Here is a 13,948-nt window from a genome sequence, read left to right on the forward strand (position 1 = left end):
TAAAAATATTCAAATCACAGCCAAGAAGACACGCAGCTTAATTACGGACGCGAAGGGGCGCCTCTTGATAGACACGTGTCTGAAGTTAATTGGGGAGAGGAAAAATGGAACGCGTTGTTTCGTCTCGATTCTTCATTTCTCTATCTCTCTGTTTCTCTCTTCCTTCTCTCCTCTCCAGGCGATCGAGAAGGCAATATATCTTCTTCGCCGTGGCTGTTCTTCTTCTCGGTGGCTCTCTAGGCGGGTCTTGTTGACGAAGGAAAACGGAATCCCCTCTATCGGTTGGTCTCATCGGCGAAGGATAATGGCGAGATCTCTCTTCTTCGTCGTGGCTCTTCTTCTTCTCGGTGGCTGGAAAGGTAAGGATGAGTTTGTTTGTGCACGTCTTAGCTTGTGCATGTCGGGGAATCTAATAAAACTGGGCTTAGATTATGTTATTTCATCGTGAATCTAGATAAGTTCGATCCACTAATTTTTGTTTTTTTTCTGTGTTTGTGTCTTCATATGGAGTGATGAAGAGGCATGATCGAAGCTCAAGCTTGGGCTTTGTCTGACAAACCCCCACGATTGTTCATAAGGTAAAACCTTTCTCTTTGGTCTTTTCAATTGTATAAAATCAATCTCTTTGCTCTGTTGAATAGGAAAGACCATAGTTTATATTCGTTGCTGGGTTGCGAATTGTTGTTGAATTTTATTTCAATTGTTGGTAATAAATAGATGTTTAATAAAGTGGTTAGGCATAGATAATGCTTGTCTTAAATAGATTATAGTTAGATAGAAATGAATGGTCTTGTGTGAAGGAGGTGTTAGATAAATGTCAAGTCTGTGTTGAATGCTTGTGATCAATGCGTTTATCTTCTCTTCAGTCTATAAAAATATGAACTTCTCCTCTTTCTTGAATTCATTGCAAACCGTGTTCTTCTCCTTCTCATCTTTCTTGTTTTCATTCCTTCTCATCTTTCTTGCTTTCATTCCCTTCTCATCTATGGATTCCAATCCATCTACTGGAACCTCAAAGTTTGTTGATCTACTTAATAGTCAACAAACTGTTTCCTTTGGTAACAATGAAGATAGTGTTGAACTATCTTCATCGCAAGTTCCTTTCCTAGGCAGTAAACTAAACGAAGCCTCAAGTCATGCAGCGGCAAAAGAACGACAGAAATGGACACCACAAGATGATATTGTCCTCATCAGCTCGTGGTTAAACACGAGCAAAGATGCTGTGGTTGGCAACGACCAAAAAGCAGGGAGGTTTTGGGCTAGAGTTTCTGCCTACTTTGAGGCAAGTCATAATGCACAGAGAGAGCCAAGCCACTGCAAGCAGCGTTGGCACAGGATCAATGACCTTGTGTCAAAGTTCTCTGGAGCGTATGATGCTGCTACTAGAGAGAAAAGTAGTGGGCAAAATGAGAATGATGTTGTCAAATTAGCTCATCAAATATTCTACAACAATCATCAGAAGAGATTCACTCTAGAACACGCATGGAAGGAGCTAAGAAACGACCAGAAGTGGTGTGACCTTACTTCTGCTAAAAACGATGGGAGTTCAAAGAAGAGGAAGTGTGAGGATCCTGCAGATTCATCAACCCATGAAGCCACTGATAGCAAGCGTCCCCTTGGTGTTAAGGCCGCAAAGGCGACTGGTAAGAACAAAGAAGTACAGCAGCATACTATGAATGAGTTTCAGAATATGTGGACAATCAGAGAGAAGGATATGGCAGTGAAAGAACGTATGGCTAAGATGAGTCTGCTTGAGGGTCTTGTTGGACCCGAATATGACCCTCAGGTGAGGTACCGATAAGCGTGAGCTAGCATGTGGGTTGCGATAAGCCCATCATAACAAAGGGAGCTGAAAGCCGAGCTGACGACTGGACCTGGGAGACATCATAGCAGAGGTCACGACAGAAAGTGAGCTAACACCATAAGAGACTCGGTCAAGAGGAGCCTAAAGCGAGCTCCGTAATTGAAGCCAAATATCTAGGAGAATAGTTGAAGGGTTGCCAACGAAACCTAGACTATATAAAGATGGAGAAGATAAAAGACAAAGGGGATCTCTTTTCCATATATCAACTTTTGTACTAGATTAAAAGCATTACGTATTCTTTAGCAGTCATCTCAAGATACATTCCTTTGTATTCATCATCTTTCAACTCATCAATAAAATCATATTCATTCTTCAAGTTTATTTACGGGATTCAGCCCACGATTCTCATTCATCTCTCTTGACCTAACCTAAATCTAAGAAGTGAAACCTTGTCTCTCACAATTGGCGCCGTCTGTGGGGACAAATAATCGAATCCCTTTCTCTAAAGCTTAAAGGATGAATCCATTAGACGGAACGAATCCATCTAACCCCGATCAATCGAACCAGAGCAATAGCTCACCGAATCGCACTGCTCCGGGGGCAAATAACCCGAGAGCCTCCGGAGGGACCAACTCTGGGTCCTCAGCCCTCAATAACCCATCGCATCAATCCGCTCCGAACCAAACGGAAGATCAGCTTTCTGAGATCCGTCGGATGATGCTCCAGTTAGTGGACAAAGCTCAAGAGACCGAGCGAACGGTGCAACAGTTAGCCGAACGGCAGCAACAGTTCGAAGAGATAACCAGATCTCAATCCGCAACGACCCAACCGTCCGTCCACCAGGGAAGAGGAGTCACTTTCCATGAACGGTTAGCTGACCCTTCCTTCCCTAGAGAGCGCCTGAACTTCTCCCCTGATAGCCCAGGTGCAGAAGGGCAGGAACCTGCTTTCCAAACGCCTCGCGCTAGGACAGCTCCTGCGTTTACCCCTCCTATCACCAGCACCATGGGGAGCAATGTAGCTACAACTAGCTCCATGCCTGATCGAAACACCGGTGGGAGCACCCGTTTGCCTCCACCGCCACCTCCTTCCGGGTCTGGAGCAGGAACCAACATACCGTCCGGGGGCAGAACATCAGCTTCGGTGTTTCAAGCTAGGGTTTCAACCCCAAGCACAGACGAATACCAAAGGACGGATGCTGATCCTGCAGCTCTCCGCACTAACCTCGCTCGGAGCCTAAGGACCAATGAGCGACCTATTTCGCCAGCTAGCTGGGAAGACGACCGAGCTCGGTCTCACCAGGAACCTGCTCGCCGAGTATCTGATAATGACCCAAATGTCCTCCCTTCGAGGGACCTGACGCAATTCGCAGGTACATGGAGCGAACCCACGCAGCTCTCCAGAAATTGGGAGCTCAAGTTCACAAGGTAACGAGCTCAGCTCCCGAAATCGAGAGCTTAATTGAGGAGACTCGTGGAACTCCGTTCACCGATAGAATTGCCAACTCTTACATAAGAGATACTCGAAAAATTAAGATTCCTGAATACGATGGGAACGCAGACCCAAAGGCCTATTTAAGAGCCTTCCGATTAGCTATCGTTAAAGCTCACTTCACAAAGGAAGAGTGTGATGCAGGATATTGCAGAACATTTGCCGAAAACCTGATCGGAACAGCTCTCGAATGGTTCTCCAGCCTCGAGCCGAACTCTATAGACAGTTTCGATCAATTGGCTAACGCCTTTATGAAGCAATATTCAACTCACATCCTGAAACAAGCGTCTGAGGCTGACCTCTGGAAGATCAGACAAGGACTGGGAGACTCACTGCGAGTCTACATCGAAAAGTTCAGAGCAGTAAGAACTAAACTCTCGAATCCCAACGATCAGGTAGCCATTGAGGCTCTTAGGAGAGGTCTCTGGTATAAATCAGGTTTCTTCTCGGAGCTAACGCTAAATCCCCCTCCAACTATCGATGACGCCCTCCATAAGGCCTCTAGATACATTACCTTGGAGGGAAAATGGCAGCATTAGATAAGCTCCACAGAAAACCCCAGAGTCACCCGAAAGGCGAAGCCTCCGATGGAAAGGGACCTCACAAAAGAGGTAGCTCCCGAAATAATCAGACCCAGGGAGAACATTCTTACGTAGTCGAGGAAGACAAGGAAGAAAAACCTGTCGCCGCGACAGCTAAAGCCCCCTGGTCCAAAGGTTATGACGAGAGCAAACATTGCTCTTACCACGATCGAAAGGGACATTCAACCGAAGAATGTTGGGACCTCCAACGACAACTGGCTGCTAAATTCGCAGCCGGAGAAATAAAAGATGTGGACCTCAAAAAGCCACAACCTTATCAGAAGAGAGGTCCCAGAGATAGCTCTCCAAAACGCGAGAGGTCACCTGAAAAAGAAACAGACTCACCACCCCCAGCTCCCAAAAAGAGAGTCGATATGATCCTTGGAAAGTTTCCACAAGGAAAAAGCCTACAAATCGAGGCCCTCTTGAGTAAACCACCTCCCCAATCGAGCCCTGGCTCAAGGATCGATTACATCCTTGGAGGGTCCGATGTGTGTCAAGACTCCGTTAACTCTATTAAAAGTCACGTACGGAAAGCTGTGTCAAACACTCAGTCCAAACCGACCAAGCCTGAGTCTAACACTAAGATCTCTTTCTGGGAGAGTGAGACATTAGACCTCGATAGACCTCACGACGATGCCCTTGTCATAACATTAAATATAGCAGGGTACGAGGTACCTAAGCTCATGATCGACACCGGAAGCTCCGTCGATCTTATTTTCTACAACGCACTAAAGGGAATGGAAATAGACGACTACGAAATTGTCGACCAGAAATCCAACCTCGTAGGTTTCTCAGGTGAAACAGCCACCTCATTGGGAACAATTAAGCTCCCAATTATAGCTGGCGGAGTCATGAAAATGACCAACTTCATAGTTGTCGACAAACCATCCCCTTTCCACGCAATCCTCGGAAGGCCTTGGATTCATAAGATGAAAGCAGTAGCTTCAACTTATCACCAATGCGTGAAATTTCCAACAACCAACGGAATAGCTACCATACACGGTAGCCAAAAGATTTCAAGGATCTGTTACCTGGGAGGATTCGAGATCATAAAAGAATCCCCCCAATAGCAATTACAGATCCAGGAGAGTCGCGAAATGCAACGAAATATCCGAGGTCCCCCTAAGAACCTCACCGAAAAAGTTAGCATCGACGACTCAAATCCTGAGAAACAGGTGAGCATCGGATCCGAGCTACCTCTCGAAACCAAAAAGGAGCTCGTCGAATTCCTAAAACAGAATATCAAAACCTTTGCATGGACCACCAGCGACATGAAAGGCATAGATGCAAATGTCACCACTCATAAGCTCAATGTAGACCCTACTTTTAAACCGATCAAACAGAAACGTCGTAAGCTAGGTCTAGAAAAAGCCCAAGCTGTCAACGACGAGGTCGATCGACTAACAAAGGCCGGGTCCATCCGAGAGGTACAATACCCCGATTGGCTAGCTAACCCAGTGGTAGTAAAAAAGAAGAATGGGAAATGGAGAATCTGTGTAGACTTCACCGATTTAAACAAAGCCTGTCCTAAGGACAGCTTCCCGTTACCTCATATCGATCGTTTGGTCGAAGCAACGGCTGGACACCAGCTCTTGTCCTTTATGGATGCCTTTTCAGGATATAACCAGATTATGATGGATCCTGAGGATCAAGAGAAAACCGCATTCATAACTGAACGAGGAACCTATTGTTACAAGGTCATGCCGTTTGGTTTGAAAAACGCGGGAGCTACCTATCAAAGGTTAGTAAATAAAATGTTCGCTGGACAACTCGGAAAAACCATGGAAGTCTACATCGACGACATGTTAGTCAAATCCTCAAAGGGGGAGGACCACATCTCCCATCTAAGAGAATGTTTCGAAATCCTCAACAAATACGACATGAAGCTAAACCCAGCTAAGTGTACCTTCGGAGTACCTTCCGGCGAATTCCTAGGTTACCTCGTAACCGAAAGAGGCATCGAAGCCAACCCGAAACAAATAGCGACATTCCTGGAAATGCCATCACCTAAAACGACCAGAGAGGTACAAAGATTGACCGGACGGATCGCAGCACTAAATCGATTCATCTCCAGGTCCACCGATAAATGCCTTCCATTCTATAAACTTCTGAAAAATAATAAGAAGTTCTTATGGGATGAAAAGTGCGAAGAAGCCTTCAAACAGCTGAAGGCTTACCTCTCGGAACCTCCGATACTATCCAAACCTGTAGTAGGAGAACCACTGTACCTGTACCTCGCCGTGTCGGCAGCTGCAGTCAGCGGAGTGCTAGTACGAGAGGAACAAAACGAACAGAGACCTGTCTATTATACTAGCAAAAGCTTAATAGACGCCGAGACGAGATATCCCACCATGGAAAAACTAGCCCTAGCAGTCGTGACAGCTGCCAGGAAGCTGCGACCTTATTTCCAATCGCACTCGATCATCGTAATGACCTCACAACCATTACGGACGATTCTGCATAGCCCTAGCCAATCCGGACGATTAGCAAAATGGGCTATAGAGCTCAGCGAGTACGACATCGAGTACAGACCCCGAGCAGCAGCAAAAGCTCAGGTCCTCGCCGATTTCGTTATTGAGCTAGCATCCGAACATCTAGACCAGGAAACAGAGGTTCCGAAATGGAGCCTATACGTGGACGGAGCCTCGTCAAGGCAAGGCTCCGGTGTCGGTTTAAGACTAACCTCCTCAGCCGGAGAAACCATCGAACAATCCTATAGACTTGGATTTAACGCTTCCAACAACGAGGCCGAGTACGAAGCACTAATCGCTGGATTAAAGCTCGCCCTGAGCCTCGGAATTCGGGAGCTAAACGCCTACAGCGACTCGCAGCTGGTAGCTAGCCAGTTTCACGGGGAATACGAAACAAGGGACGAAAGAATGGGGGCATACCTCGAGGTCGTCCTAAACCTCACAAAGCAGTTTGACAAGTTCGAGCTAACGAGGATCCCACGAGGGGAGAACTCCTCAGCAGACGCGCTCGCCGCATTAGCTTCCACATCCGACCCTCTCGTAAAACGAATTATACCCGTGGAAGGAATCGAGAAGCCAAGTATCGACATAGCTACCAAGGCTGAGATGGATAGCAAACCAAAGGAAAAAATAGAGGATAACAGCCTCCCGACGGTAGCTACCCAAGTTTTCACGACATTCTGGTTCCCGAAAACTAGAACACGCAGCTTTAGAAAGCACACCTCCAGGAAAGCAACCCAGAACCCGGAAAACAACGACAAAAGTGAAGGTACTCACCGAAGTTCAGACTCCCTAGAGCCTAACTCTACGAGTACCTCCGGGGGCACCATCCAGACCTCGGAGCCACTTGTCTATAAAGTCCAAACAAGAAGCCGCACCGCTCTTAAAAACGCATCTAGGAACGCTACACAAACCACAGGGGATAACGAGGAAATTGGAGATATTCCTCAGAACCCAGAACCTACTCCAACGAATATCTCCGGGGGCACCACGGCACCAGGTCCCGAACAGGAATCTCCCTCCTCTCTTCACAACAAAGTTGTAGGGAGAGAAGACTGGAGAATACCGATCATGGATTACATCCTAGAGGGAAAAATTCCACCCAACAAGTGGGAGGCTCGAAAACTCAAAGCTTTAGCAGCAAGATACTGTATAATCGAGTCAGCCCTCCACAAACGAAGTGTCTCCGGACCTTACCTAAAATGCGTTCACGGCCTAGTAGCTATGAAACTCATGAAGGAAATGCACGACGGTTCCTGTGGAAACCATTCCGGAGGCAGAGCCTTAGCCATCCGAATAAAAAGACAAGGCTACTTCTGGCCTACCATTATCGCAGATTGTGAGGTCTACTCCTCATCGTGCGACAAATGCCAAAGGCATGCACCGATCATACACCAACCAGCGGAAAAGCTGTCTAACATATCAGCTCCCTACCCATTCATGAGGTGGTCTATGGACATTATAGGTCCATTAGTACCTTCAGGGAAAGGAAAGAAGTTACTAAACCTCCTGGTCCTAACCGACTACTTCACGAAATGGATTGAAGCTGAAGCTTTCCAACAAATAAACAGATTCGAGGTCGAAGGATTTGTTTGGAAAAACATCGTATGCAGGCATGGCGTCCCATACGAAATCGTAACCGACAATGGAGGACAGTTCATATCCCACGACTTCAAAAGTTTCTGCGATAAATGGAACATCCGCCTCACCTTCTCATCACCTCGGCGACCTCAAGGGAACGGACAGGCGGAGGCTGCCAACAAATCAGTTTTAGCAAACCTCAAGAAACGCCTAGGAGCCCAAAAGGAGCTTTGGTCGGAAAAACTACCCGAAGTACTATGGGCCTGCCGAACCACCCCACGAAAAGCTACAGAGGAAACTCCCTTCTCCTTAGCTTACGGGATGGAAGCTGTCGTCCCAGCAGAAACCACCGCAGGTAGCCTCAGACGGGAGCTCTGCACCTCAAATCCCGCAGCTAATAACCAGCTCCTGATGGATAGCCTCGACTTGATCGAGGAAAGACGAGACCAAGCCTTGCTTCGCATTCAAAATTATCAGCAAGCAATGGCACGACACTACAATTCCAAAGTAAGGCCCCGACAGTTCGCCGTAGGGGACCTAGTGCTTAGGAAAGTGTTCGAAGGAACAAAGGAACCGGGAGCTGGAAAGTTAGGAACCAACTGGGAAGGACCCTACCGAATTATCCACATAGTACGACCCGGAGTTTACAAACTCCAGAAGGTACGAACCGGGGTACCTGAAATCCGATCGTGGAATGCCACGAACCTCAAAAGATACTATCATTAGGTACCTAAAACCCCTGAACTACGTTTGGCTTGATCCCTTGACTGGGTACGTAGGCAACTCCGTCATGAGTGCAGCCCCAACCTCTTCTCACCAACCTCCTCACCTAAGCCAAAGGGGCAGGTGTTACCAAGAACACTTAGCCTAAAAATAGTTACTGTGTAAATAATCTGAATCATGTATTCTCTGATATCTGATATTAATAAAACGATTGATTCAGTTTCATAAACATCAAAGGTCTTAAAACCCTCCAAGAAAATTTAGGTCCCCCTAAATCGGGACCTAAGCTCAACAATCTCGAATACATTCAGGTCCCTAAAACCTGAACCTAAGGTCTTAAAATCCTTAATACACCCAAAGGTCTTAAAATCCTTAATACACCCAAAGGTCTTAAAATCCTTAACATAAACCAAGGTCTTAAAATCCTTAACAATCAGGTCCTAAAATCCTTAACATAAACTAAGGTCTTAAAATCCTTAACAATCAGCAAGGTCCTAAAATCCTAATCAAAACCAAAAGGTCTTGAAACCCTTATCAAAATCGAAAGGTCTTAAAATCCTAAAGAATCAGGAAAATCCCGAAATTCCTCAATTCCATCCGTTAAACTTCAAAGGCCTCGAAGTCCTTCGAATTAACTCAGGTCCCTATGAATCTAAATCCAGGTTCCTACGAACCTGAACAACCAGGTCCCAGAACCTTTCGAATCGGACTCAGGTCCCCGAGCTAAAATCAAGAACTTCTCTTTAAGGTTATCACGACCGAATATCCATTAAGCTAAATGCTTATCATAAATAAAGACTAAAGGTCCTAATCCGACTCAACGATGACGGCACACAACTCATCTGAGATTCGCAATCACTATGATTAAATGAAACGAGGTTAAGTTCAAAAACTTAAAACAGAAATAATAGCCACGATTTAAACATAAGAAAGGGTTTAAAAACCTCCCCAGGCTATTGAAATCCAGCAAGCGTTAAGGTTTAAAGGCCTCCTCAGGCACTAAGTCACAAAACATAACGAAACAAAGCCCTTAGGCCGAAGTCTTAAAAACACAAAACATAAAGTTAAAAGAGCCGTAGCTCTCAATCTTCCTTCTCTTCCTGAATCGGATCACCAGCACCGGCAGGAACTCCCTCATCGACCACATTGCCGTCACCTCCTATTGCTGCCTCGACTGGAGCTAAGTCAGGAGCCATCAAACCCAAATTAGAGCCATACTCCCCAGAAAAGGATGGATTAAACATGTTAATCTCGAAAGTACCTGAACTCTCCGAGATCTGGGGAAGAGGAAGCTTGCTGACCGAGAAGTCAGAGACTTGAGCCTTCTCATACGCAGTTGTCGCTTCTGGTAATAAGGCCACCAATTGGTTGTACTCCTCTTCAACGCTTTGGATCTTGTTGTTCAGCATATCCTTCAAGAGGTCGGCATTAGCTTGGAGCTCCTGAGCGTACACCAAAGCGTCGACCTCATCTTTCTTCCTAGCAAACTTCTCCTTAACACAGACCAGGATCTTGCCGTAAGCTTCGGCGACTTCTTTCTTCCCTTCCCTGACAGCCAGCTTGACTTCAGCTTCCTTGTTCTTCTGGCTATCCCGGGATGAGGCAATGAGCTCACGTACTTGATGCTCAGCTATCTTTCGAGCAGCCTCTAAATCATTGATCCTCCTGCTCTTCACCTGGATATCGAGCTTTTGACTCTCGATCTCTCCTTGCTGAGCATCGGCCTTCGAGCCTAGCCTCGTCACTTCGGCTTCGAGTTCAGAAATTCGAACCCGGGCTTGGTCAAGATCGGTTTTGGCTGCCTTAACCATCTCGGTAACCTCAGCAAGTTCACCAGCATTGGGGGCAGCACACAGAGCATTCTCAAACCTGAGCTGGGCCCTGTTAACAGCCCCAGCCAACTGCAATAAATCCAAAGAAAATATATATATATATCATCGTCTCCAAAGAATGTAAACAAATAACAGATAGAGATCACGTACCTGACCCATACAGTGGGCAATATCGAGATACTCATCTCGGTTAGTCAGGTCCTTGAGCGCTGGAAGGGGACATCCCACGCTCTTCAGGTGCCTCATTATCGCAGCTAGGCCCCAAGAGTCATCCAGGATCGACCCAGGCTTCGAATGGGTAAAGCTCCACCCAACAGTCCCTCCTCTAGAGGACGAGGAAGAAGAACGGATGGAAGCTCCGCCCTGATCGATCCTGGGCCTCTTGTGTCTCGACGGCTCGATCTCAGAGGTACCCTTCGGAGCCTGGTAGTCAGCCTCCGGCACCTGGACCTCAGGGAGAGGAGCAGCATCCTGAGCTACAACCTCAGTTGGAGTAGTCTCGACAACAGGTTTGGATCCTCCGTCGTCCAAAACTTCCTTCATTGAGATAAGGAACGATCCTCCTTGGTTCCTGTCGCTTCCACGAGAAGCACTGGCAGCTTTAGAGGGGTTACCCCTAGAACGGAATGACGGTCGCAGAGTCATGTCACCTGGCTGAGACTTTTCAGTTCCCGAAGCACTAGCACCAGTTGAGATCGATACAACCGAATCGCCTGCCGAAACTGGAACAATGGAAATCCTTAAGTTTAAAAACTTCAAAGCGATAAAATCATTGAAAAGGTTCTGACAAGAACTCACTCTCAAGGTTCTCAGCAGGAATGGGATCTTGGAAAGAGGCGTTGTAGGTATCTGGGAATCTGGCTGCACTTATTCGAGAAGTGGTGTAGGCCACCCAGGTACAGGGACTCTGTTGCAACTTGCGGTATAGAGCCCTGGTGAGCTTGGTAGAGAGCTTCGGGGGATCTTCGATTTCTGCAAGTAAATCAGAGCAAAAGGTTACTCGGCCATAAATGAATAAAACAAAAAAAAATATCCCTAGAATTCCTAACCAGATGGATTAGTCCAAGTGACCCTAAGGTTCCGACCCACAGGAACCGTCGAAGGATCAACTTTAACGTAAAAATACTTCTTCCTCCAGTCATCATCACTACTAGAGAATCTGAAGATAACATGATTGGGACGACTAGGGAGGTAGTAGGTCCCGGTACCACCCTCCTTAGAGGCGCTTTCCTTCAGGGAAAAGAGGCTCATAAGTTCGGTAAGACCGACGCTAACCCCCTCCTCTTTGGACCTAGTGATAAAGCCGTTTATCACCCGGATAACCGAGGGACAGAGTTGGGAAAGGGCTAACTGATAATGATCTAGTAGATCAAGCAGTAGGGTCGGAAGAGGAAATCTCAAGTGAGACTTGGAGATGTACTTCTCATGGCAACAGAACCAACCCTCCGGAGCGGTCTCGGGGGTTTCGTCAGAATTACAGGCACGGCCAAGCTCCTTTTGGGCGAGAGCTTGAACCATGAGGTTAACCACGTCTTGATTTTTCAGCAACGAAGGCGAGTGAGGACTGCTCCCGCTAGAATCGTCTTTCTTCTTCCGTTTAGAAACTCTGGTCGCGATTGCCTCCCTGGCTGTCTTTTTCCCCTTCCTCATCTTGGCTCCGATTTCTTGCTTAACTTTCAGTAGTTTAGCTCCAGAAGCAGAGGGAGGCATCCCGGATTCCCCGGAACCTTCTTTCGGATGATCCATAGTATGGGAAGGTTAAGGAGAAAATCGATTGCAAGGTTTGGGAGAGAATTTGCAGAGAAAAGTAACGAGGAAGATAAAAAAATCGCAGTAAAATAAAGAGAGAGAAGTTACCTTGAAAACCGAACGGAGGCGTGGAGAAAGTGGAAGGCTAGCAGTTAATGTTCACCGCTTTATATCCCATCACCTCTCGAGATTCGGAAAAGTCATTTCAAACCCTCTCCATCTGAACCATAGATTCTGCCAAACGTAATAAAGACCGTTAGATCGAGTAAGCTGAATCTAAATAGGATAAGAACTAATCATTATCTTAACGAAAAGATAAGATCGATAGCTAGATTCTAGCTTCCGAGACAAAGGATTTTATTCGGAAGCTGGGGGCAACTGTTGGACCCGAATATGACCCTCAGGTGAGGTACCGATAAGCGTGAGCTAGCATGTGGGTTGCGATAAGCCCATCATAACAAAGGGAGCTGAAAGCCGAGCTGACGACTGGACCTGGGAGACATCATAGCAGAGGTCACGACAGAAAGTGAGCTAACACCATAAGAGACTCGGTCAAGAGGAGCCTAAAGCGAGCTCCGTAATTGAAGCCAAATATCTAGGAGAATAGTTGAAGGGTTGCCAACGAAACCTAGACTATATAAAGATGGAGAAGATAAAAGACAAAGGGGATCTCTTTTCCATATATCAACTTTTGTACTAGATTAAAAGCATTACGTATTCTTTAGCAGTCATCTCAAGATACATTCCTTTGTATTCATCATCTTTCAACTCATCAATAAAATCATATTCATTCTTCAAGTTTATTTACGGGATTCAGCCCACGATTCTCGTTCATCTCTCTTGACCTAACCTAAATCTAAGAAGTGAAACCTTGTCTCTCACAGGTCTCATTGGGAGAACAGAGGGTCTAGATGAGGAGGAAAAACTTCTCAAGAAGAAGCTCATCACTGACGTTATGTCTAGTTAGTTGTGTTTCTGGTTCTGTGTCTTGTTATGTTTCTAGTTCTGATTCTAGTTCTGTTTCTATTTCTGTTTGTTGCTTGTTCTTGTTTAATGTCGTTTATGTACTTGTTCTTGTTGTTAAGTTTATGTTACTCTCTGTTTCTGTTCATGATCTGCAATGCTAAAATGATGTTGATGTTGATGTTTAGTCTCTGTTTCTTTCAAGTTCTTTTTATTTGTTTTGTTATGTATTTTCAAAGCGTCATTGTATAAAAATGCTAAAATGATGTTGTTGTCAATGCAGGTGAGACAGTACACGTTTGGAAATCATGTTGCTAGTTGTCACGGGAGTGGAGAGTGGAGTGGAGTCACGAGTGGAGAGTCCTGTCTTGTCTTGTAGTTGTCACGGGAGTGGAGAGTGGAGTGGAGAGTCCTGGCTTGTCTTGTAGTTGTCACGGGAGTGGAGAGTGGAGTGGAGAGTCCTGGCTTGTCTTGTAGTTGTCACGCAAGTGTTGTATCTAGTCTTGTCTTGTAGTGTTATCTTGTCTTGTAGTTGTATTATTTGAAGTCACGAGAGTGGATCGCATGCGTAGTTGTATTATTAATTTGCCTCTTGTAACACAAGTGTATATTTTCTTTATAAATTGACGAGTATTCTCTCATTCACAACTCAGCAGACTCTCTTTCAACAAAAAAAAGACGGTCTCGGAAGGCTTGGTCTCTCAACACTTCAAAAGTGTACAGCAGCTATACGTGTGTTGGCGTATGGTT

General features: G+C 46.0%; 3 protein-coding genes across 8 annotated transcripts; 2 read left to right on the forward strand and 1 right to left on the reverse strand.

Moving 5' to 3' along the window:
• Positions 1-103: 103 nt before the first annotated feature.
• Positions 104-2,658, forward strand: LOC111201708 (glutathione S-transferase T3-like). Of its 2 annotated transcripts, none has more exons than XM_048768274.1 (2): positions 104-359; positions 519-2,658. In XM_048768274.1, the coding sequence occupies exon 2, from the start codon at positions 833-835 to the stop codon at positions 1,799-1,801; it is 969 nt and encodes a 322-aa protein (XP_048624231.1). In that variant the 5' UTR covers positions 104-359; positions 519-832; the 3' UTR covers positions 1,802-2,658. The 2 variants fall into 2 exon arrangements, with proteins under 2 accessions (XP_048624231.1, XP_022549717.1); XM_022693996.2 differs by having other exon boundaries at positions 112-359; positions 511-2,658.
• A 2,305-nt stretch (positions 2,659-4,963) lies between these two features.
• LOC125592823 lies at positions 4,964-8,967 on the forward strand. Its single transcript, XM_048768266.1, has one exon. It carries the CDS (start codon positions 4,977-4,979, stop codon positions 8,655-8,657), a length of 3,681 nt encoding a protein of 1,226 aa, XP_048624223.1. The 5' UTR covers positions 4,964-4,976; the 3' UTR covers positions 8,658-8,967.
• Positions 8,968-9,497: 530 nt separating this feature from the next.
• Positions 9,498-13,448, reverse strand: LOC125592824. Of its 5 annotated transcripts, XM_048768271.1 has the most exons (4): positions 12,344-13,448; positions 11,285-11,458; positions 10,637-11,208; positions 9,498-10,555 (listed from the first exon to the last, which is right to left on the reverse strand). In XM_048768271.1, the coding sequence occupies exons 3-4, from the start codon at positions 11,129-11,131 to the stop codon at positions 9,737-9,739; spliced, it is 1,314 nt and encodes a 437-aa protein (XP_048624228.1). In that variant the 5' UTR covers positions 11,132-11,208; positions 11,285-11,458; positions 12,344-13,448; the 3' UTR covers positions 9,498-9,736. The 5 variants fall into 5 exon arrangements, with proteins under 5 accessions (XP_048624228.1, XP_048624226.1, XP_048624230.1 ...); XM_048768269.1 differs by lacking the exon at positions 12,344-13,448 and having other exon boundaries at positions 11,285-11,947; XM_048768273.1 differs by lacking the exon at positions 12,344-13,448 and having other exon boundaries at positions 9,498-9,828; positions 9,916-10,555; positions 10,637-11,947.
• Positions 13,449-13,948: the final 500 nt, after the last annotated feature.

Source organism: Brassica napus, chromosome C9 (genome assembly GCF_020379485.1).
Source record: "Brassica napus cultivar Da-Ae chromosome C9, Da-Ae, whole genome shotgun sequence".
Lineage (NCBI taxonomy): Eukaryota > Viridiplantae > Streptophyta > Magnoliopsida > Brassicales > Brassicaceae > Brassica > Brassica napus.